This window comes from Micromys minutus, assembly GCF_963924665.1.
Source record: "Micromys minutus genome assembly, chromosome: 15".
NCBI lineage: Eukaryota > Metazoa > Chordata > Mammalia > Rodentia > Muridae > Micromys > Micromys minutus.
Window position 1 is genome coordinate 49534561 of NC_137984.1, and position 22378 is coordinate 49556938.

Here is a 22378-nt window from a genome sequence, read left to right on the forward strand (position 1 = left end):
AGCATAATTTGTATTAAGATTAAGAACGGATCATTTGACAGCGTGCCATCCCAAAAGCCTCACGATGCATCTGGGCCCCCACAAGCCCGCTTGTGTTTCGGCTCTAATTTTGTTTGCCTCTGAACATAAGTGCTAAAGTGTGCAAAAGGTTGTGTTTCCATTGATACACGTTTCTATATTTTAATGAAGTCATTATAAAATACCAGAATCCACATTCTAAAATATGTTTGCTACCAAACCCTGATCGAAGCTGATGTAAAACCACGCCAGGCCTTTTGTTTATTCAGACAGGACTTCTTTAAACCTAGCTGGCATGTGCAGACAAGAAAGCACTGTAGGGTTTGGGGGTTGGACAACCGGGAAGGGCAAGAATAAAGGCACAGAGCTCAGGCCTGTCTATGCAGGCCAGCACCACCTCCAGCCCCATAGCTGCTATGCAGCCTGGGCTTGGGAGTGGGGAATGGGGGTGGGGTGAGGGTGGGATGGGGGCACTGTGGGAGCTGCAAGATGCAAAGTTGCCTAGTTACAGGGTGAAAGAAGATCTACCTCTAGGACCTGCCACTTCTGATGCATCTGTTTGTGGATATCGGATTCCACAAGGAAGGCATACAGAAAAGCAATGAAAAGGAAAGAGACCCACGCACACCTCATGAATTCATCTGTGCTGGAGGGAGTCACTGTAAGCGTGCACTCCCCCCTCCTCCAGTATTGATGTATTCTTGGGTATTATCCCCCACTGGTCAGCCCAGGCCAAACCCACACATACGCCCAACTGACAGCTGCCCATTGTTTACCCGTCCTCCAAACGACACAGAAAGAGTGTGAGAGACAAGACCTCCCTTTAATGCAGCATCGGTATGTTTATGAGCAACTCATGATGGAATCCGGCTGAATGCCAAGGACAGGGATCCCATACTTGGACGTCATGTGATAGAGGTATCTCACTGTTACCGATAAAATGACAGATGTTTAAACATTACACGGCCTTAGAAGAGCCACTCTCCACTCCGAACATACGTTAAACTCTCTGATTTATAGAAACCAAGGGTCAGATTTTTCCATCGTCCATAGCCTGTTGAGACAGCTACATTCGGCCAAATGGTACAAAATGGTGCTTGGTGGGCCTAAGCACCGTGTCATCCTATCAACCCTCGGCTGATGAACCGGAAGAAAAGCTGCAGAGGTGTGCCATATTGGGTCATGTACTTTCTGCAGCCTGCCCTCCTCACAGGGAGAATTTGACATAATTTTAAGGTTCCTTGGCTGTAGACAGGAATAGGATGTTGGATTCTTAGGCATTCATGTACAGGAAAGGTTTGATGGGCTACTCTTACAAGGAACCGCAGCAAGATACACGGGAAGATTTCTGGTGGTTCTCGGGCTCCACTCCGGGCCAACCCTGGTGCCCGTCGTACGCTCGGAACAGCCTGGCAGGCAGGTGAGAACCCAGCGTGCCCCACTTCTCACTCACCTGACCGTGGGCAGGAAGCGCTGCGTAGGCCATGGGTGCGTTCATCACTCCCTTCTGCTTAATGAGAAACATCCGTTTCTGGTCCTCGCTCAGGTGCGCCCGGGGAGCCTGCAGCTGCGGCGGAGGCTGCGGCTGCTGCTGGGGCGGCTGCGGAGGCTGAGGCTGCGGCGGCTGCTGGATGTAGGACATCAAGGGGCTTTTGTTGGGGTTGGCCATAGGGGGCGTCATCCTCGGACTCAAGTCCGCATTAAAATGGGTTAGAGGCTTAGTGTTGCCGTAGGTGAGAATACTGTGCTGTTTGTTTAAGGAGTTTGTACCCACGTTATTTGGCTGCTGACTGATCATATTCATGTGGTTCGAAGGGAGGTAGTTGTTCATGGTCTTCTGCAGGCTGTTTGCCATTGCAGGCACTATAGTGTTTTGGTTGTTAAAGGCTTGGGGGTACATCATTGGGCTATTTGGTTTTTCTGAAGCAAAAGCTGATCCATATGGACTCAGTGGAGGCCCTAAGGGGGACCAACTTGAAGTCTGATTTGAGAGTTGCTGCTGTTGCTGCTGCTGCTGCTGCTGCTGCTGCTGCTGCTGCTGCTGTTTCTGCTGCATGAGTTTGGCCCTCTGTTGTTGCTGGGCAGCCATCTGTTTGAGCTGCTCTGCCGGGGACATGTCAGAGCTGGGAACCGCCACAGAGCCTGACCCTGAACCGGATACTGCCACAGAGACTGGGTTAAGGAGATAACCGTTGCCAGGCCGAGGCGGGGCTTGACCTGGAGTGTGGGCTTGGGTTGGAGTCTGGGGGGACTGGACAGCGCAGTTGGCTGGCGAGCTGGCAGGGTTTGGAGCCCCGGGAGTGTTGGCCACAGATGGTAAGTTAGAGCCTGTGGTGACTGTAGAAAAGGGAGGACCGGAAGATGAAGGTCTGGCCTGAGGTGATCCCAGAGAGACGTGTGCAAAAGGGGAGTGAGACGCATCGCTCTTCACACTCACGCTTTCCTGGGAGAGCGGGGTCTCCATGGTTGTCTGTGAGAATTCCTGCTCCTTCTTCTCCTCAAAGTCTTCGTTGAACAGGTCCTGGATGTCATCTTCTGGAACCGTGTTAGCCAGTTCGTCTATCAGCTCTTGCCATTCCTGGTCATTCAGGTTAATGTCAGAGAAGAGCTTGTTCTGATTAGAAAGGGACGTTTCTGATGTGTCTATGCAGGCAGGGTCATCAAGAGGCTCCTGTTTGAGGTCCTTGTTCTGCAAGATAGCAAAGCTATCCTCCAGGTCCCCACAGCCATTGACAGGGATCTTAATCTCGGGAAGCCTGCCATTCTTACTCAGATCTTCGAGAAGCCCTGGCGTGTGAGCAGCGTTGTTCTGCAAGGGCAAAGAAGGCTTGAGGTCAAGTTGATGGAGGGGAGAGGCTGAAGGCAGTGGCATGTTGTTGGGCAAACTGTTGATGGTCTCCAGCCCCGTGCTAAGATCCTTTCGGATGCGCTTGCTTGTTGGTGAGAAGCTCCCGTCGCAAGCACCATTCTGCTGGTCCCCATTTAGTGGCGATCGGGCCCCTTCCAACTTCCTTTTCACAGTCTCTTGCAGCTGGAAAACAAATGGAAGAGAAGATGACTTAATCTCAGACACAACTCTTAAACATTGTAACTTGCACTGCTGTGAACTGCCTTAGTGTGTTTCCATGTTGGTACGTGTGCTTGTGTTGAAACATTGTAACGTACATTGCTGTGAACTACCTTGTTTTCATGTTCCTGTTGATACATGTGACCAGTGTGTACATGTATCCCGAGGATAACCTTGGGCACTATTCACCTGTTTTGAGACAGGGTGTCTCCTTGGCTTGGAGCACATCCAGGTGGTGAAGCTGGCCACTGAGAACCATGGGACCCATTTAACGTCACAGTGTTTGGATTACAAGTGGGCGATATCTGTTGTTCTCTGTAGGTTTTTGGAACAGAACTCAGATGCTACTGACTGAATAATCTCTCCTTAGACCACAAACTACATTTTAAATGCTTTAGAACACAGAACAAAGAAAGGGTACTTCTGGTTTCAAAGTCAAGCATCATCATGACTAGAATTCTGTGAGAAAAGCCTTCATCTAAAAGCCGAGTTCGGAGAGCCCAGAGACATGCAGGATCAAGGTCACAGCAACGGTCACCTGTGAGCATTTTTTACAAATGAGAGACATCATATTTGAAAAAGAAATCTATTCTCAATTCTCACCACACCATAATTGAAATCATCAAGGAATTAAATTGACAATATTTTTGAAGACCATTATAAGATGTCTTTTTTTTTAAAAAAAAATCATTTTATTGTAATAAACTTGCAAATCTAAAAGAGAAAGGAGGAAGAAAGAAAGAAAGAAAGGAAGAAAGAAGGGAAAAAATAAAGAAAGAGAGAGAGAGAGAGAGAGAGAGAGAGAGAGAGAGAGAGAAAGAGACCCAGACCCAAAGTCTACAGTGTTCCGTCCTGAAGCTGTGGCACTTGGCTTTGAGTTTTCTGCTTTCATGAAGTGACCGTTAATGCACACATCATTACAGAAAACTGAGACATTAGGAAGAATCAAAACTCGGAAACAATTACTTTTCTACCCTGTCACGACTCATGTGCTTTAGTTGAATTATGTCCCTCCTCATCACCAGATAATAGCATTTCCTGTTCTTTCTTCATTTATACTATACCCACATATAGTTTTGTTTATGGATATACATGTATAAATTATAAAACAGATTCCCATATGAAGAAAAACATGCAATTTTTTTTCTGAAGGTGGGTAACCTCACTTATATGATACTTTCAAATCCACTTTTTTTCCTGTTAATTTTATGGCTTCCTTTTTCTTTAGAGCTGAATACTGTTCCATTTTATATATGCAGCAGATTCTCACTATCTGTGTATCTGTTGATGGACTACTAGGTTGATTCCATTTTCTTACCATAGTGACCAGAGCAGCTAAACTGTCCTATGAATGTGGATTTAACACATTACAGAAACAGCGGATAATGAAGATTAATGTTGAACATAGCCTTAAACACCCGAGTGTCTTAGTTGATGTCACTTTCAGCACCATCTGCTGCTTGGTGTGTTTCCATCATTTCCCATGATGCCACACTTGGTTTCCTCTCTCCCTGTCATGAATTCTTTGTTGTAAATGATGTGATTCTTCCAGGTTTCTCCTTAACTTTCCCCCTTCTGTTCATTTATACGGTTTCCTCTCCTATGAGCCTCAACCATCTTCCTGAGGTTGAGGGTCACAAACTGTGTAACCAGCTTCATCCCTACTGAGCCCCACTAACTTCAATCTACTTAGACAGTTCAGGAATGTCTAAAACTCAATTCGATCCTCTCCTGTCCCCTGTCTCTGTATCTGCCCAGTTATCGAGGACAGACGTGTGAGCGTTGTACAGAGACACGTTCATCTCGTGCTTATCCACGCTGTCACTGCCCCTGACCAGGGACCACTCTGAGCGACCCACCCCCTCCCTCATGTGCCCTTCTACCCATGGTTTAGCTCTCACATCTATTCCGTAGACTGACACCTTCTTCAAAAGACACATTGCGGTGTGGTTCCTATTTATAAGCCCGGGCAACCAGTTCTCAATCTCAACTGCCATCTTCGGATCTTCCTGTCCGTGTCCTTCCACATCTTCTCCCTTCTCAGCCAGTGTGTGTCTCCTACCAATTCTCCTTAAAGACTTGTTTAGAAGATATCTATATCTGTCTGTCTGTCTCTCTCTCTCCCCGTGTGTGTGTGTGTGTGTGTGTGTGTGTGTGTATGTGTGTGTGTGTGTGTTTTCCTTCTGCCTCCAGGCAAAGTTTTTTTGGGGGGAGGGGGCTTGGAAATATAAAAACTAAAACCCTCCTCTTCTTCCCTGGTTAGTACTTCCTCTCTCTCTTCCCCCTCCCTGGTCAATGGCTGCTCCTTTTCCATATCAGATTTCAGATTCCCCTTACTGTAGGAGGCTACGTACCCCTCCCTTTCCCACCCCAGCCTACCCACACTCCATTGGATTAATTAGAATAAGGTTTTTCAAGCCGTCTATATAACCCCATTGTAGGCGTTGGCAGACTTTGCACTGAGAACTTGGGGACTGTGGCTGCCTTGTTTCCTGACTGTGGCTGCCTTGTTTCCTGGGTTTCTGCAGTGGTCCGGATCTTAGAAACAGTCAAGAAGAAGCTGCAAAAGGAGTCTAATTCAGAGATGCTACAAGTGAGTTTGAAAAAGTGTAGACGTCAGCTTGGTGGCCAGAACGAGTTTCTGATTGAGAATCTTCTTCATTCCTTGCTCTGAGGAGTGTTTTACAGACTCAAGTTCTTGCTAACTCTATGAGGTTATTCATTTTATACTCAGTTCTTCTCTTTGACACTGTTCTTCTTGACAGAGAACGGTGGTTGTGGTCCACGGGTGTTCACAGAGTGGGAGCCGAGGAGATGTATGCAGAACGGATGAAGGCTTCCCCTTGGTCAGGTTCCCTCTCAGCTTCATGAGAACAAAATACTGTGGAGAGCCGAGTGGTACAGGGCGGAGACCGGAACGGTTCCTCCATCTGGGACCTCTTACACTTGCCAGAGATGACCTTAGGGGTGAGAGGCATTGGATTCCTTCTGAACTGTAGTTTCTCGAGTTGGCAGGGCTCTAGAGGAGCTCCTCGGATTGTAACACTGATCTAAAGGTGATGTGAGTTTTAAGGAATATGTGCTCTCTTGGAAGCAAAGAATTTATATTTTGAAAAGTAAATAGAGTCAAAGGGTTCCTTAAGCCAGACTTCTATCTAATAGTGTTCTTAAACCTTCCAGTTTTAATGACAAGCCAGACTCAATCCAAGCTCTCGAACAAGAGAGAAGGGACCTAACTGGGACACACCAGAACTCACCTGACCTCAAAGAATAAAAAACCCACATCAATCCATCACATTAGGGGGACACACTGGAAAGTGATGCTATTTATGGAACAAACCAGGAAACTGAGATTCTGATCATTGGCATGACAGGCGTTTGAATGTGTGTAGCTCCAAACTTGGAAAATCCAAGCATCACTTCTGAACAGAAAGGAGCCCAGGCACCTCCTGAAGTGATGGTAAGCTTCAGAAAACGAGTACCTGCCTTTGAAAAGGCATCTGACGTCATTCTGTTCTAGGCCCTGTGATGGATGAACAGGACTGAAGAATGCGGATGCTCTACTTGTCCCTATAGAACAAAGGTGGCCCAGGCTACAGGGGCCAACAGGTCTGCTTGGAGACCTACTCACCTCTAAAGAGTTAACTCACAAGACACACAAGTTCAGCACTACACGGTGCTGGTGTCAGAGTGACTGCTCAACTCCAAGATTCCCTAGGCACTAAAATGCATCCTCAGTAACCACGCCTTCTCAGTAAGGCTGGAAGGAGGCAGGCGTTCCCTTCTGCTTGCCTCTGAGTCCCCAGCAGTTCCCGGCTGACAATCAAAGAATGAATCTGGAGAAATTTCTATAAATTGTCCCAAGTTTGGTTTCATTAGTTCCCAAACGGGTTAGGAACACTTAGCTCACAGAGCTACTGTGACGGGAGTCCATAGAAGATAATGCGCAAACACGTAATTTTGCACGTGGGACCCAGTGAGCACACACTAAGCCTCAGTTCTACTATTTTTGAAATTCAGTCATGACTGCCATGGGGACAGAATGTATCCTGCCTCTTCAAGACACAGATAGGTATAATGACAATATTTCTGCTCCCTAGCCAGCCAAACTTTAATGTTTTCCAAGCATCTGGAGTAGCTTTCTTAATATAAACAACAAAAAATCAAATTTGCAATTCAATCCCAAGTCCAAGTGCTAATGCATCTGTGTCCCAGATTGTAGAACAGGGGAAGCTGTATTTTTCAGGTTCCACCCAAATACATTTGCAGCATGCTGCCTGAATGGGGCTGTGGCGGAGTCGATGCATTTCCCCAAGGGCCTCAAGGTCTCCAGTGCTGGCCCCTTTTAACCAAATCCTGGTATGTATATTTCATGCCTCAGCATTTGGGAGTATGAGAAAGTCAGCCCTGAAGATGCTATGCTGTGGCTTTTATGTCCTGCGTTGTTATCTCCGAGATAGAGCAATCTTCATGTCCGTTCCCTCTGTCTCATTGTGTGTTGTTTTATGGGAAGGTGGTCTGAAAATCTAATTCTCTCTTTATCTCTCTCTCGGGAGGAGGGGATGTGGGAGGGAGACACGGCGCAGTGCCCATGTGTGTTGGAGAGGCTGACAAACAGCTTGTTCAGTGAGTAGGATCCTTGTTGAAGCAATTGTCTTGGGAGTCCCCACTCATAGAGACTCAGGTCAATCTCAGCCCAAATAGCCAATCTCAACAAGACTCTGGCCTTCTCGCCTCCGGGAGCAGAAAGCCTCTCAGTACATCGTGCCCTTGTGAACAAGCACAGAAACTTTGCTGAGGCTTAACTGGCTAGTTCCCATGTCACCACGGTTACAGAGAGATGCTGTCTCCTATTAAGGGAAGCTGAGCTGCCAGGAGCTGAAGTGTACCATTCAGCTAATGCCTGTGACAATATGGGTTGCTATCAGGTGTCAAGTACTCTGGAGAAAATAATTCCCCTTCAGAATGCTCTAGAGATGGTCTCAGCTCTGCCCTGTGGCTCGATAGCTTGTGTTTATGTTAAACTACAGGATATATATGAGCTGGAGAAAGTAAGAGAGAGAAAGCCGGAGGTTGAAAGGGATAGAACAGAGTGTGCCTAGGGGTTGTGGTGTCCCTCGGATTCACATGACAAGAAGACACATTGTGTATGTCGGGATATCTACAATGGCTAAGATACGGAAAAGATCCTTCAACAAAGAAACATAGTTTTTAAGAATGTGATATGGGGCTGGTGAGATGGCTTAGTGGGTTAAAAACCTGTTGCTGAGCCTGACAGTTTGAGGTTGATTCTCAGGATCTACACAGTAGAAGAGACAGAAGACATTCAAAGATTGTCTTCTAATCTCCACGTCATGACACATGCACATGTGTATATATACACTACAATGCAAGCACACGTGCGCGCACACACACATACAAAATGTAGTTTTTTACCCATAAAAAGAATGAATAAAAAATTTGAAGAAAAATAAACACTACTAGAGATTATCATGTTAAATAAATAAGCCAGACTCAGAAAGTCAAATATTGTATGTTTTCCCTCATTTGTGGGTCCTAGACTTTGTACAGAGATACAGAAAGGCACATTTGTGTAGATTACATGAAGAGGAAAGCAAGCATCTAAGGGGACAAAGGGGACACGTGGGAGAGGGGACTGAAGAGCGAAGTGAAGGACATGCTTAGAGTATATCATATATGCATATGAAAATGGCCTTATGCAACCTGGTTTAATAAACTAGTTTCTGAATGACTAGCTGTGCTTTTCAAGTTACAAACCATATGATCACAAAAGGATAATGGTTATCTTTACGGCAACACTTTTCACCTGTGAGGTTCTATATTGGGAAAGAGACAGTGTTGAGGTCAGGGGTACGGAGGTGACACCCGTTACAAGGAGAAGGTTATCTGAGGTTACCGGACCTCTACTGAGATAGTGAAGTCCTTTCTTAGCAGAGTCACGTTTCCCCTGAGCCTAGAAGATGTCCATTTGGACAAGATCTTCTCCTCTTAAAATTAAGGCAGTTCCTGCACATTCAAAGAAACTCACATTGTTGTGTCTCTGGTTTCATAAGACATTGTCCAGGATCGTTGTGCTCAGGCATTAAGATGGCTGTCCCACTCATGATAATAAAGACTCTAGCCAGGCGTGGTTTAAGCCTGTATTCTCAACCCAGAGAAGGCTCTGGTAGGAGGATGAAGAATTTAAGGCTAACCTGGGCTACATAGTAAGATCTGTTTGAGACAAAACCGCAAAGGCCAAATCAGCTCTCTCGGGGGAAGACCGGGAAATGAATCACCATCTGCCCTGCCCTCTACTCCTAAAGACTGTTTTAGAAGAGAGATTTGACAGGACTTGAGATACTACAAGGCTAAACTGTGCCTAAGGCTCACATCAGAGAAGTGGCTAAACCCATAGTCAAATACAAACTCAGTTCTGACTGTTTAACTGGCTTCATACCCTCAACCAGGACTGGGCCAAGCATCACCTGGTCTTCATCAACACCTCAATCAAAAGGCAGGTGCACAGTACTCTGCTGACTATGTCTTCAGGAATCCTTGCTTCCACTCCATGTGGTTAGGTCTCACGAGTGACTATTCTTATCCATGGATTTTATGCCCATCCTCCGGAGATCACTGTCTCTGTTGATCTCAGAAGGAGCTTTGCAGCCACTGTGTGCTCTCCCTGGGGCTCCAGCTTTCTTCTTTCAATGTGAAGCTGATCATACCTTTCCTTATTCCAGGCTCCTCTAGAACTATCTGCAGTCACCAGGGTCATTTAAATCAGGGACATACAGCTGCCCTGCCCCCGACTTAATTCTATCCCCACCACTGGCCCTTTTCTTCTACTTACCCCCCAACACCAGGCAACCCCAAACATTCAGTTATATATCTATGTGTATGTGAACACAGGATCTACTCTGAGATAGGTATTGCTAGCCTGTTTTGTTGCTGAAACATCAGATGACAATGGGGATTCTACTGGATATGCTATCCAGCACAGATGCAGGGTCCTTATATCTAGTTACTGGTAACTCCGGCTCAAACTGTGTGATTGTTCTCTCTCTCTCTCTCTCTCTCTCTCTCTCTCTCTCTCTCTCACATCTTACAATATGTGTGCTTTTCCCCCAAGGGTGGCTGTGTACCGATGCACCATGTCTGTACCTTGTGTCAGAAGAGGGTGTCAGATCCCTGGAACTAGAGAGCGGCCAGTGCTCCTAACAGCTAAGCCACCTCACAGCCCCACAAGGACATACAGTCACATGCATGTGGAGCCCAGATGGACTTTAATATCCTCAAGAGGCTTCATGTGGCTTCTGCCCTCTTGCTTTAGCTGTTCGTCTAGCACAAGTGTGAATGGGTTTTTTCTCCCCAACTCTTAGAGACATGATTCCTTCCCTGCGATTTGAAGATAGGTTTGAAACTCTACTGCAGATGCTAGTGACCTCCAAGAGAAGATTTTGGTCACTTTGGTCTGCTCTGGGCAAACTTGAAGATGCTTCCCTGGAGCTGAGTATCAGGTGGTTATCCTCTCTCCATTGTAATGAGCCTGAGCGAGTGGAGGGACCCATGGATGAATCTGACTTGCTTATTTTGTAGCTGATGGAGTGACCTAGCATGCACACGTGTTAGATGTTCTCAGTGGAAGGCTAGAACACAGTGCAAAACACTTCCAGAACTCTCCTCAGATGTAAGTACTCTCATGAAGCCTTTAGGACTTTTAGGGATTTGATTTTCCTTTCTTCTATTTTCAAGCATTGATATACAAAATAAATTATTTTTTATTTCATTTCTGTCAGGACATATTCATTGTGTAGAGAGGCTTCACAGTGGCATTTCCACACAGACTTATAAAGTACTCTTGGTCGTTGCCAAAGGATTTTATTTTCTTTAGTGGGTTTTCCCCCACTTCAGTGGGTCTAGTTCCCTCAAAGCTGTTAACATGGGAGCTGTCCTGATTGGGCCTCCAGGATCCCTGACTTAGCAGTATCAGACAGAGGCCAGACTGGGACACAGGGTGATGATTGGGACACAGATAGCAAGAAGGATTTAGTGAATTCCTCGGATTCTCTTGAGTTAGCTAGATTAGGATCTCCTGCATTTAGATACTGGGATCCAGACAGCAATTACTGCTGTATTCTGATATTTTGAAGTCTGTGATTAGATTTTTTTTTAAGACACACATTCAAATCACACAGAATATTTCCTATTTGCTCTGGGGCATCTCATAAGTAGAACCAGGGAACTATACTCTAGAATAGGGGATCTGCTGACCTCAGGGGATCAAGAATTGAATGCAAGACTGATGAATTTCCATAATCTTTTCCACAAAGGGCATATTAATATATTAATAATTAAAATGTAAACAACATATATTTATATATATTAACAGTTCCCTCTGAGCACAATAGTATCTGCCACCTTTCACCACATTACCAACAGATGGGGGAAGGACATTATACATCTGTGCAGGCTCTCTGCCAGTGGCTTCAGGGTCAACCCATTTCCAAGAACATGGACCATCCCAGAAAACAAACATATCCACAAATGTGCTGACAAAGGTTGGGTGCATTTGTTTCAAAGAGATATCCCCAACAGGCAGAACAACATAGAAAGAAAAAGGAAAACTGTACCCCAACCTGTGAGGCTCTGGCCAATCACACACATTCTTAGCATTTAGAGAAAAAACATTACTACGGGGAGCATACAGAACTTCTCACAATATAACTATAAGCTACACACACCTAGTATCCATAAACCAGAGTAAAACTCCAGCTATGGTTGGGTCTCTGGATCTGGTTGGTTGGAAATTCTGGGTTTCTGGAAGAGACACCTGCTCAGAAAATTGAGAAACCTCTATTGTGGAATGCTTCAAGGAAAAAAAAAAGGAACCTTCCTTTCGGGGCTTTGCTATTCCGGGGAATCAAGGAGCCCTACAGGAAGCCTTGGGGATGGAGCCTCAGCCTAGGGACAGCACTGTTCACAGCATTTTCGGGTGTTCTGTCCTCTTCCCCAGTTTTGGATCACAGACACCAAAATCCAGCTGGGAGGTCCTTAATTTATTGATCTTAGACTTTTCTAAAAAAATTATAAATGACTGAATTTTGGGGTCTGATTTTATCTCTTAGTCACCGTTAAACTTGTTATAAGTATCAGCGGAAGGCACCAGGACTCCACGATGCATCCCAATACATCAAAAGCGCAGCAGACAAGGTCCTTGACATTCAGAAATGCTATGTCCCAAGACCTCAAATCTCCAAGTTTCCAAGTACATAAGTGTCCACACAGGCTCTTGGCTTTTTCCCAACCGAATGAATAAATTACATTTCATCGAAGGTCATGGGAGCCCTGGTTACTCTTTTTATGTGAAATTTAAGTAGTTTTCATGAGCACTGATGAACCAATGAATCACTCATTACAACCAAGATGCTAATGCTGACAGTCACCAGGGCTGTCTGATTCACATAGTTTTAAGCAGGATGCTTGCACAGGCTGGTATTGTGTGAACTTGACACAAGCTGGAGTTATCACAGAGAAAAGAGCTTCAGCTGAGAAAATGCCTCCATGAGATTAGGCTGTAAAGCATTTTCTCAACTAGTGATCAAGGGTGGGAGGGCCCAGCCCATTGTGGGTGGTGCCATCCCTGGGCTGGTAGTCCTGGGCTCTATAAGAAAGCAGGCTGAGCAAGCCAGGGGAGCAAGCCGGTAAGCAACATCCCTCCATGGCCTCTGCATCAGCTCCTGCTTCCTGACCTGCTTGATTCCAATCCTGACTTTCTTTGGTGATGAACAGTGATGTGGAAGTGGAAGCTGAATAAACCCTTTCCTCCCCAACTTGCTTCTTGGTCATGATGTTTTGTGCAGGAATAGAAACCATGACTGTGACAATGCTCAGGGCTAAATTTTTATCAGATAACTCAATTCGTTGTTTAGTAAGTGACTTATGGCACTGTTGTTACACAATGTTCCAGTTGGCTGGAAACTGCCAGGCATCATGTTGAGGGCATTGTGCCCTAATTTTTTTACATTTGTTTTTATTGAGACAGAGTCTTACTAAGGAGCCCTGGCTGGCCTAGAACTCAATATGTAGTCCAGCCTGGCCTCAAACTCACAGAGAGCCTGTTAAAATTCTAAGTCCTGATATACGAAATTAAAGATGTGCGGCATTACATCTATTCTGTTTTTATTTTTTACTTGCTTGAGTCTGGGTCTCATGTAGCCCAGGCTGGATCCCAACTGGTTATACAGCCAATCTGCGGTAGAACTGTTCATCCTCTGGCCTCAGCCTCCCGAGTAATTGGATTACGCGGTATTCCACCATACTTGCTAGCATTTTTAATTTGCCACCTTGACAATAATAACAGTAATAATCTCATGATAACCTCTTATGGTTGGGGAATGCTTCAGCAAGGACAGGTAACTCATATCCCTCTCAAAGCTTACATGAAGACCACCGCCCCACCAAACATCAACAAAGCTTGCTGATAAATTCTAAGTTTAGAGCCTGTCATAAGAGTCCAAGGAGGACCCATCCACAGCTGAGTCAGATTTGCCTGTTTCCCAGAAATGCCCAGTGCTTTTCTACTGGAAAGATGCTGTGTCCCAAGTGTGTCACGTGTGTGAATGAATAGTGATGGTGGCCGCAGCCCTGGCAGCAGCAGCCACGTGCATCCAGCGACTGCCTTGCACGCAGTAGCTTTCCTAGGCAGAGCACCACAAGACAAAATCACACACACACACACACACACACACACACACACACACTGTTTACTTTTTAAAGCCCAAGAAACAGTATCTTTAGGGGTCTCCCCAGCAGTTCTTACTAGGAGTCTGGTATACATTTTCTTTTCAAATGGACCTGTAGACCTAACCCTGTGCTACTTTTCTGAATTTTCTAGTGGGATTTCATTTATAACTGTAAAGAAACAAGGGAGGGAGATGAGGAAGGAGGAAGGAAGTGAACAGATGAAAATATTTGATATGATCAGTGTCATTCCCAGCTGGAGACTCCTACCAGCACGGGCGGCCACTGTACAGCGAGCCAAGCCCAGGGTTCTGTTTATTTTCTGGGAAGGACGGGTGGGGGTGGGGGAGAGAAACACTTCAGAGAGCTTTAGTGCTCCTTTCGTAGGACCCAAGAATATTTTTATTCCACTGTTTACTCAAAATGTCCTCTTTTCTCAAGGAGGAATTCTCACTTTTGTTTTTAGCTCCTTCCCGAGTTCTCCCTCTGCAGCTCTGAAGTCCTATGCCAGCTTAGGAGATGGGAATGGCCCAGAGCATCCAGATGTGAGGGGGTGCTTTTGAATAAAAGCCCAGCACACACTCGTCTCCCTTTGGAATGCATAAGTATTGAAATAAGTCTATAAAAACTCTCTGGTACCCCCTCAAAGAGGTCAGGAGCCCTCTTTTCATGTGAGCTGTGTCTGTGAGCGCACTCTGGCAGCCACAAGTCACCTCCCAATGATGGCACAGAGACACTCATATTCTCCTTACCCACACACCTCTGCCAGTACACAAACAAACACCACAGTTCTTACTTCTAGACAGCATCTGACTCCTAGGCCTTCGCTGAGTATTTTTGTTCCAGGTCTGAAGGCTGAGGGCCTGGGGTTTCTTTACCAACAAGGAGATGACTTTAAGGCTGTGTCATTCTGTGTGTGTACGTGTGTGTACCTGTGTTCAGTGCCTATGATCACCTATGCATCCAGAGACCCGAGGTTGACGTTGGTTGTTATTCTCCAACCTTCTCTATCTCATATGAGTCTCCCACGGAATATTCTACTACACAGACTGGCCCGGGAAGCTTGGGGGGTGGGGGTGTCTTCCTGTGTCAACCTCCCGGCACTTGGATTACTAAGGAGCACAGCCAAGTGCCTGGATGTTCATGAATGTTGTGGGCTACACTTGGGTCTTTAGGGTTACTAGGCAAGTGCTTTAACCGGTGAGTCTTTACATTTGTTTTCCACCAACAGGACAGAAGGCAGGACAGGAGGACTTTTCTCTCCTGAGTGAATCCCCAGGGGAGAGGCAAGATGCCCGTATGGACATGCCATAGGAGGCACGTGCTTATACATGGGCAAACGTGGAGGCGGAGATGTCCGGCTGGACGGGGAGCATGCCACCCACCATCCAGCCCAGAGGCAGCAGCAGTCTCGAGCCTGCCAGCTGAGTTTTCCTGTGTGGGAGACGCTGCTCAGCTTCATCCCAGCTGAAATTCATTTTTCAAAAGAAATTAGACCAAGGCACTGTTGTTATAGCAACAGTCAGAGTCATTTAGGCACACAGTCTCTTTTCTACAACCTCACTGACTTATGTGGGCAGCATTTCATTTATGCGAGGGGAGTGGCCAAGGCTGAGCCTGCATGGACCCTTTATCAGCCTTGAAGATGTGAAAGCCGGAGCCCTCCATGGTCAATCGAAAGCCCCAAGACAATGCCATGTGCTCCAGAGGGTGAGCAGGAAGGACATCAAAAAATGCCCTCCGAATCCAGCACTTCCATGCCCAGGGGTAGGAACTGAGTGTGTCAGCTCTGGATTTTCTGGTTTATCTGGGGACTGGCAGCCCAGAGGAGGAATATCTGGTCAGCATTGTAATGCAGTCAGTGAACCTCAAAGTGACTTCATTATTTCAACTCTGTAGGGCGTTGGGGTGTAGAATTTCTAATGTGACTGACCACATTAACAGCTGAAACCCATACTCGGTTCCAAATAATCTTTTTCTGACAAAAATATACACCTCTTAAAGGAAGATTCTCATGTCAGAGGGCCGGCCAGAAAAAAGCCACTGGGTCGCCTATATCCATGCTAGGGATATACAAGGATAATAACAAACTGAGCCTGGTGCTCATGGCCAATGTTACAGGATACCTGTGTCCCACCACTTATGATGAATCCATATGTCAAAGTCCAGCTACCGGAAACTCAAGAGTCTTTATAAGGTCACTAAGGTAAAGTATGTCTTAGGGTGGTAATGACTTCTTAGAAAAGGCAGGAATAAAAATTGAGGACAGACGGTTGCCTTAGTTTACTATTTCACTTGGTTAGGCTACTGCAACAAGATGCCAGAGACTGGATAATTTATAAATAACATTTTATTTGTCACTGTCTTGGAGGCTGCTGGAAAGGTCAGGGTCTGGTGAGCCTCGCTCCCCATGGAATGGTGTCAGAGTCTGGTGAGCCATCTTTCTGTGCAATGACGTCACTTGGGTATCCTGGCATGGCAGCGGAGTGAAAGAGAAGAGGCCTAACCTCGATCCCTTCAGCCATTTAGTCAGCACCAATCTCATTCATGATCGCACAGTGACTTATTCAACTTCAGGTGGAGCCCCAGTTATTAAAACATCATCACCTGGGGATGCAGCTTTAACACTGAGTTCTAGGAAGTACTCAGGCCAAGGCAAGAGCTCAGAAGAAACCAAGCTGGCAGCTTGCTATTGGATGTCCAGTCCCTAGACTAGTGAGGGGATACATTTCTGGAGCTCACACATCATAGTATATGATACTCGGTCACGGCAGCCTTGACAAACAAGACTCATCATTTGATTCCTGCCCACCTTTGTCCTCTCTGTGTCTTAGTTAGGTCAGGACACTTAATAACTAACAAAGGATCATCTTGCACAAACTTGTCCAACTGACTGAGCACTGCTGGGCATAAGTTCTGCCAGGCAGGAGGGTCATAGTGAGTAGGAGTGGGTATCCAACCTCAAGAGCCTTCAGTGTGGAGACCACAGGGAAGTAGAGACTAGGCACCTGGACTGCATGTCTCTGCCTCCTAAAATTGTCCCATGCTGGAGACCAGGCCTTTAACACAGGCCTTTGGGGTAGCACCCTACACTCAACTGTGGACGACATTGTGCAAGGGGGAAAGGCTTCCTGTGGGAACGTACATGCCCTAAGATGTAAGGCATGGTCAGGGAGCAGAAGTCCAGTCTGTGGGAACATATCTTTGTTCAGAGAAGAAAGGAGCACATTCATGAGCAAGGACCTTCAGCACGGAGGTCTACATCTACACTCAGTGTCCAAGTGCACCCATGGAGACGTGAGCTTAGAGGAAGAAGCAGGAACCACAGGGATGCTGAAGAACAAGCCTAAGTCAGGGGGTGTGGGTTGGTTCAGAAGACATCAGGGGAACAAGCCTTACTTGTGATGGCAATTTCTGATTTGATAATGATTGAATAAATTACAGACTTGGTAGCAAGCACCTTAATTGATGCTGTCTCTCTCCCACCCGCATAAGTTGCTTCTGTACCACAAATTTTGTCAGAGTAATAAGAGAAGTAACAAATGCTGAGAAACAGACACTTTTACAAATAAAGCATTGTTACAATAAATTAGGAAAAGTGAAACCTTGGTAGTGATCAGGACTGTCTTACTAGGGTTCTCATATCAATGTATCAGACTAGGTGCTTTTTACAGTCTGGTCTGGCCCCCAGCCTGGGACACTATTAGGAGGCAGAGGTAAAATTGATCTAGAAGTCTCTCAGTCCCTGTCTCTGTCTCTCCCTCCCTCCCTCTTGCTTCATGGTCAGCATGCAGTAAAGAACCTCCTCTTCCACACATTTCTACCATCATGTCTTCTATCACTCCAGGCACAATGATGCCAAGTGGCTGTGGGCTGAGAACATAATCCAGAATCAATCCTTACTCATTCTAAATGGATTCCCCAGGTGTCTGTCCTATGCTAGAGCTGAGCAACACAGTGGCTGAAACAAACCCAAGCTTCACCATTCTGGCGACCAAGGATCAAGAAGTCAATGCGATTTGTCTCCGACAAGCCTCTTCTGACAGAGACTCACACTTTCCCCTGGTTCTCACATGGTCTCTCCTCTGTGATGCCACAGCCTTTGTGTGTCGAAATTTCTCATGAAAACAGAGATCAGATTTGTTTCAGGTCCTCCTTAGCTGCCTTGCTGTAATTTAAATAGCCCTGTCTTCAAACACAGACTCTGAGGACTTCAGCCTCTGAATTTGGGGAGGCATGGTTCAGCTCAGACAGGATCCAATACCATTCTTTCATAGCTGATTAGAGATACTCTCAAGTTATAAATCAATAGGATACAGATTTGACCCTAAAGGAAACAGTTGACAATTACCACTTTACCCAGAGCTTTAACAATGGTTTATTTGAAAAATAAAGTGTCTGTTTCCCTGCACTCGTTACTTTTCTTATTACTTTGATACTTTTCTTACTACTCTGGTACAAAAACAACTTAAGTGGGCAGGAGAGATAAGGCATCGCTTAACTACTTACTACCAAGCCCCACACAGTTCGAGAATAACCAACTGCCCTGAGTTGTCCTCTGACAGTCACCTGTGAGCTTGGCATGAGTGTGCGCACATATACACACTACTACTACTAGTAGTAGTAGTAGTAGTAGTAGTAGTAGTAGTAGTAGTAGTAGTAGTTAATAATAGTAACGATAATAAAATTAATTTTTTCAAGAAGTACTTCCCATTCACTCTCTAATGTCCTATCTCTGACCAATCCTCAAAGCGGGCAGAGGTGGGCCTGCTGCAATTTAAGAGGTCCTGAATCGAACCTTCTGTTTCCTGGTAAGTAAATGTCCCTTCACTGTGACCACCTGGTTTCAGAGGAACACAGCAGAGGGAAAACTGGGGCAGAGGAAGAACCTCTTCCCTACTCCAGTCCAATATCCTGAGTGGTAAACCACAGGGCTCACAATGGGTCAGGTTTGTCAACTTTTTTCTCAGACTGTGGCACACGGGCAGTGTCTCTAACGCTGCTGAGCGCAGTTAGGTATGCCAGGATTTTCTCTCCCCCAGAGCCGACTAGACGTTATTTATGTAATTTCCACTAGAATGCTAGTCAGGTTTGCATAATATCTCCTACAACTACCTACTTGTGCATAGTTATGGCTCTCATAAAACTCCCCTGGGACTGATTTTTTGTTGTTTCAGTCTCTCTTCAGAAGTTAAAGTATTGTAACAACGGATGATGATTTTAGAGATATTATTGAAACTGTATGAATGGGAAAAAAAGGAGTTCTTTAAAAAATATATGATGAGTATTTTGCCACCTTTTGTCCAATTTAACTCTATAAGTCAAACAAACTGATCACAAAGCCACCAGGCAATGTGACAGATTTCCCTGGCGACTGCCCACACAACCAGTCTGGAGTAAATGCGGTCTGTATTCACGTGGTTATCGGTATTTAAAAATACCCCAAGTGTACACATATAAAATGTCAGGAACTTAAAAAGCAAAACTATGTGTGTGGTGTTTTCCAGATCTCTCTATAGCCCAGCAACTAAATAAACTTAATTATGTGTCCTGGCAGCAATGATTTAACCTTGCGAGACCTCTCCTTCCTCCGTTACTAAGTGAGGGGGCTGTGGTCCGGCATCTCTAGCAATGTCCCAGATCAATCGCTTACATTCACAACCACACTGCAAGGCCTGGTCCATTCAAAAGCACACTAGAATGCCACAGTTTGCACTCTGGTTCTAAGATCTTCGTGGTCTGTTGGAAAGCACCCAGCCATTGCTCATTGGCAAAGGTTTTTTGAATTTTGTATATTGGAAAGAAAAATTACACTTGAGTCTTAATTACAATTATCTTAAAAAATCCAGCAAGTAAACAAAGTGTGTAAATTACATGATTAATTTTAAAGTAGATTATTTTCTCCCTCCCCTGATGGCACATCTGGTGTCAGGTGCTGGGCGGGGTACAGAACTAGGTACAGAGGGCACCAGAGCTGCTTGGGACTCACGTCAAGGGACCTTGCTGCCTGCTACAAGCTCTTGCTTTGCTCCTAACTGTTGTGTAGCCAACACTGCTGTGCTGACTGACAGCCACAACTCAGCAAAGTTACACAACCGTGCATGGCTCCTCTCCTTTTAATGGTTTTAAACAAATAACTTTTAGAGATTTGAAGACTCTGGTTGTTTGTTTGTTTTAGATTTATTTATTATTTATTCTATATAAGTACACCGTAGTTGTCTTCAGACACACCAGAAGAGGACATCAGATCCCATTACAGATGGTTGTGAGCCACCATGTGGTTGCTGGGAATTGAACTCAGGACCTCTGGAAGAGCAGTCAGTGCTCTTAACCGCTGAGCCATCTCTCCAGCGAAGGGTCTGAACAGGCCAGGTTATAAGAAGATGTGAAGGGCTGACGATGTGGCTCAGCATGGAATATAGCATGCACAAGGCTCAGGATGTGATCCCTAGTACTTCAATTAAAACAAGAATCAAGGCTGAGTGGGGGTACATGCCACCTCTAATCTGAGCATTCAGCAGGCTGAGGAAGCCAATACAAGGTACCCAATGGGACCTTTCCTCAAAACAAACAAACCAAACAAAAACGCCAACAAAATGAAAGAAATAAGGCAAACAAAAGACTGCATCGGTTACAGTTCTTAGGCATTGAGTGACAACACCTACCGAAGTTCAACTCTGACCTAAACTACTCGTAGCTGTGACTTGGCAGAGGGCCAGCCTGATATTTCTCCCCGTATACAAAGAGCTTACTATGTAAAAGGATCGACTGATAAGGAGAATGCTTAACCTACTTAAGATAGAACTGAGCCTCAAAGACTTGAGGACTCAAGAGACTCAGATTTAAATAAACAATTGATGTACACATTTAAAATTCTTCTCATATATTAGAGTAGTTTTCCCCCAAGGGCGTTTATTTACTAACAGCTTGAATTGCACTTGATACTTCTAAAATACATCACACTCAATATATATTTATTTACCACGATGCTTCAATTTCAATTTTTCTCAATTCAGGAAGCTGTTTGCCCAAATTAGTTTGAATTAGGGAGCGCCTATTGTATTCATAAACTCTTCATCTAACCGGCAGAAATGGCGGAGATAACATCCGTCTTGGGTTTGCTGGAAGTCTATAGTTTGATTTCAAGTCTGAGACTGGGGAAGAATGAACGCAGGCTGATTAATGGCCATTACTGATTTCTTGCAGCTGTAACTTATCGGAATATGGATACTCTAATACTGTACCCATGGTAATTATCTCATTACTATGAAGTGTCACAGAAACGCATTATGAGGACTAAGCCTTGAATCACAGTTAGCGATTTCTTTCTGATAATAAGCCCGAGGAGCTGTGTTGCAGCTTTCACTGGATGCTGTGCATCTAGATTGGAGTCCCTGGGCAGCTCTGTCACCTGGTTCCCTTTGTGAACATTTTCTGCCCCTTGCTCTCGAAGTTGAAAATAAGAATATTTGTGTGTGACTCCTCACCATGTTTAGAGAGAAGGCTGAGAGAAGAGTGTCTCAAAGGCTGCTCATCTCCAGAGGAAGCACGGAGCCATTTCTCAGCCTGAACAGTGGTCACTCTGACTGCACTGGCACATAATAGTTACAGGCATTTCTGTGGACCTTCTGATGCATAGTCCTCAACATCCTTAAAACTAAATGCAAGACAGGGCTGGAAATGTGGCTCAGGTGGTAAAGCATTTATCTTGTATGCATGAAGTCCTGGGCAAAATACCCAGCATCTCCTAAGCAGGTATAGTATAATTCTAGCACTCTGGGTGATCAGAAGTTCAAAGTCATCTTAAGCAACATAGTAAGTTCAAGGCCACGCTGGGTTGCATGAAACTGTCCAAAGCAAAACAAAACTCCAAATAAACACCAAACATGGCCACAAAAAGCAAGATGACAAAGTTATTTATTCACTGGCCCAAGAGGGCAGAAACTGATTTTTTTTTTATTCTGTTTGTCACAGTTGTTTGAGAGTAGAGGCCAACGCCAACACTATTCTCTCACTTCTGAAGGTGTGGCCTTAGAAATAAGCTGGTGAGCAACCATCAAACAGACCGGTGGCCCAAACAGCGTAGGTGCAAAAATAACCCGAGATTAGTGCATCGTGGGAAATGGGTGTCATAGCTCAGATGAGAGGTGTCAGCAGAGATACAATGTATCTGTGAGAGCAAAGAGCTGAGTTGGTAAAATGCTTGACTTACAAGCATGAGAACTCATGTTCGAGACTCTAGAACACAATAAAGAAAACCAGGCATGGTGGTATGATTTATAATCTCATCTGGGGAAAGCAGAGGCAGGTGGATCCCTGGGGTCTCTTGCTCGTCTCCCTGCTGGCCAGTCCCAGTGGTGGGACTCCATACAATTGGAAAATTGTTAGAAATACAGTTAGTTGGCTGTTCCCTGGGCTTTCTTAATCCCCAACCACAGAGTGCAGCGAGGAGTCTGAGATACTCTGATTAGATGCGGGACTGTTTGTAAGTAGTTTTCTGAGAAGACAGCATACTTTCGGTTTGCCCTGATGCTCTTGCCACTTGTGGCC

General features: G+C 45.3%; 1 protein-coding gene across 1 annotated transcript in view; it reads right to left on the reverse strand.

The window, feature by feature from the left end:
* The window catches only part of MAML3 (mastermind like transcriptional coactivator 3), a gene marked incomplete at its 5' end in the record, with an annotated part of 408005 nt that overhangs the window by 164662 nt on the left and 220965 nt on the right, over positions 1–22378 (reverse strand). The window contains one exon of the mRNA XM_080929381.1: positions 1472–3049. Coding sequence (XP_080785507.1) covers positions 1472–3049 — 1578 coding nt within the window. The remainder of the gene's footprint in view (positions 1–1471; positions 3050–22378) is intronic.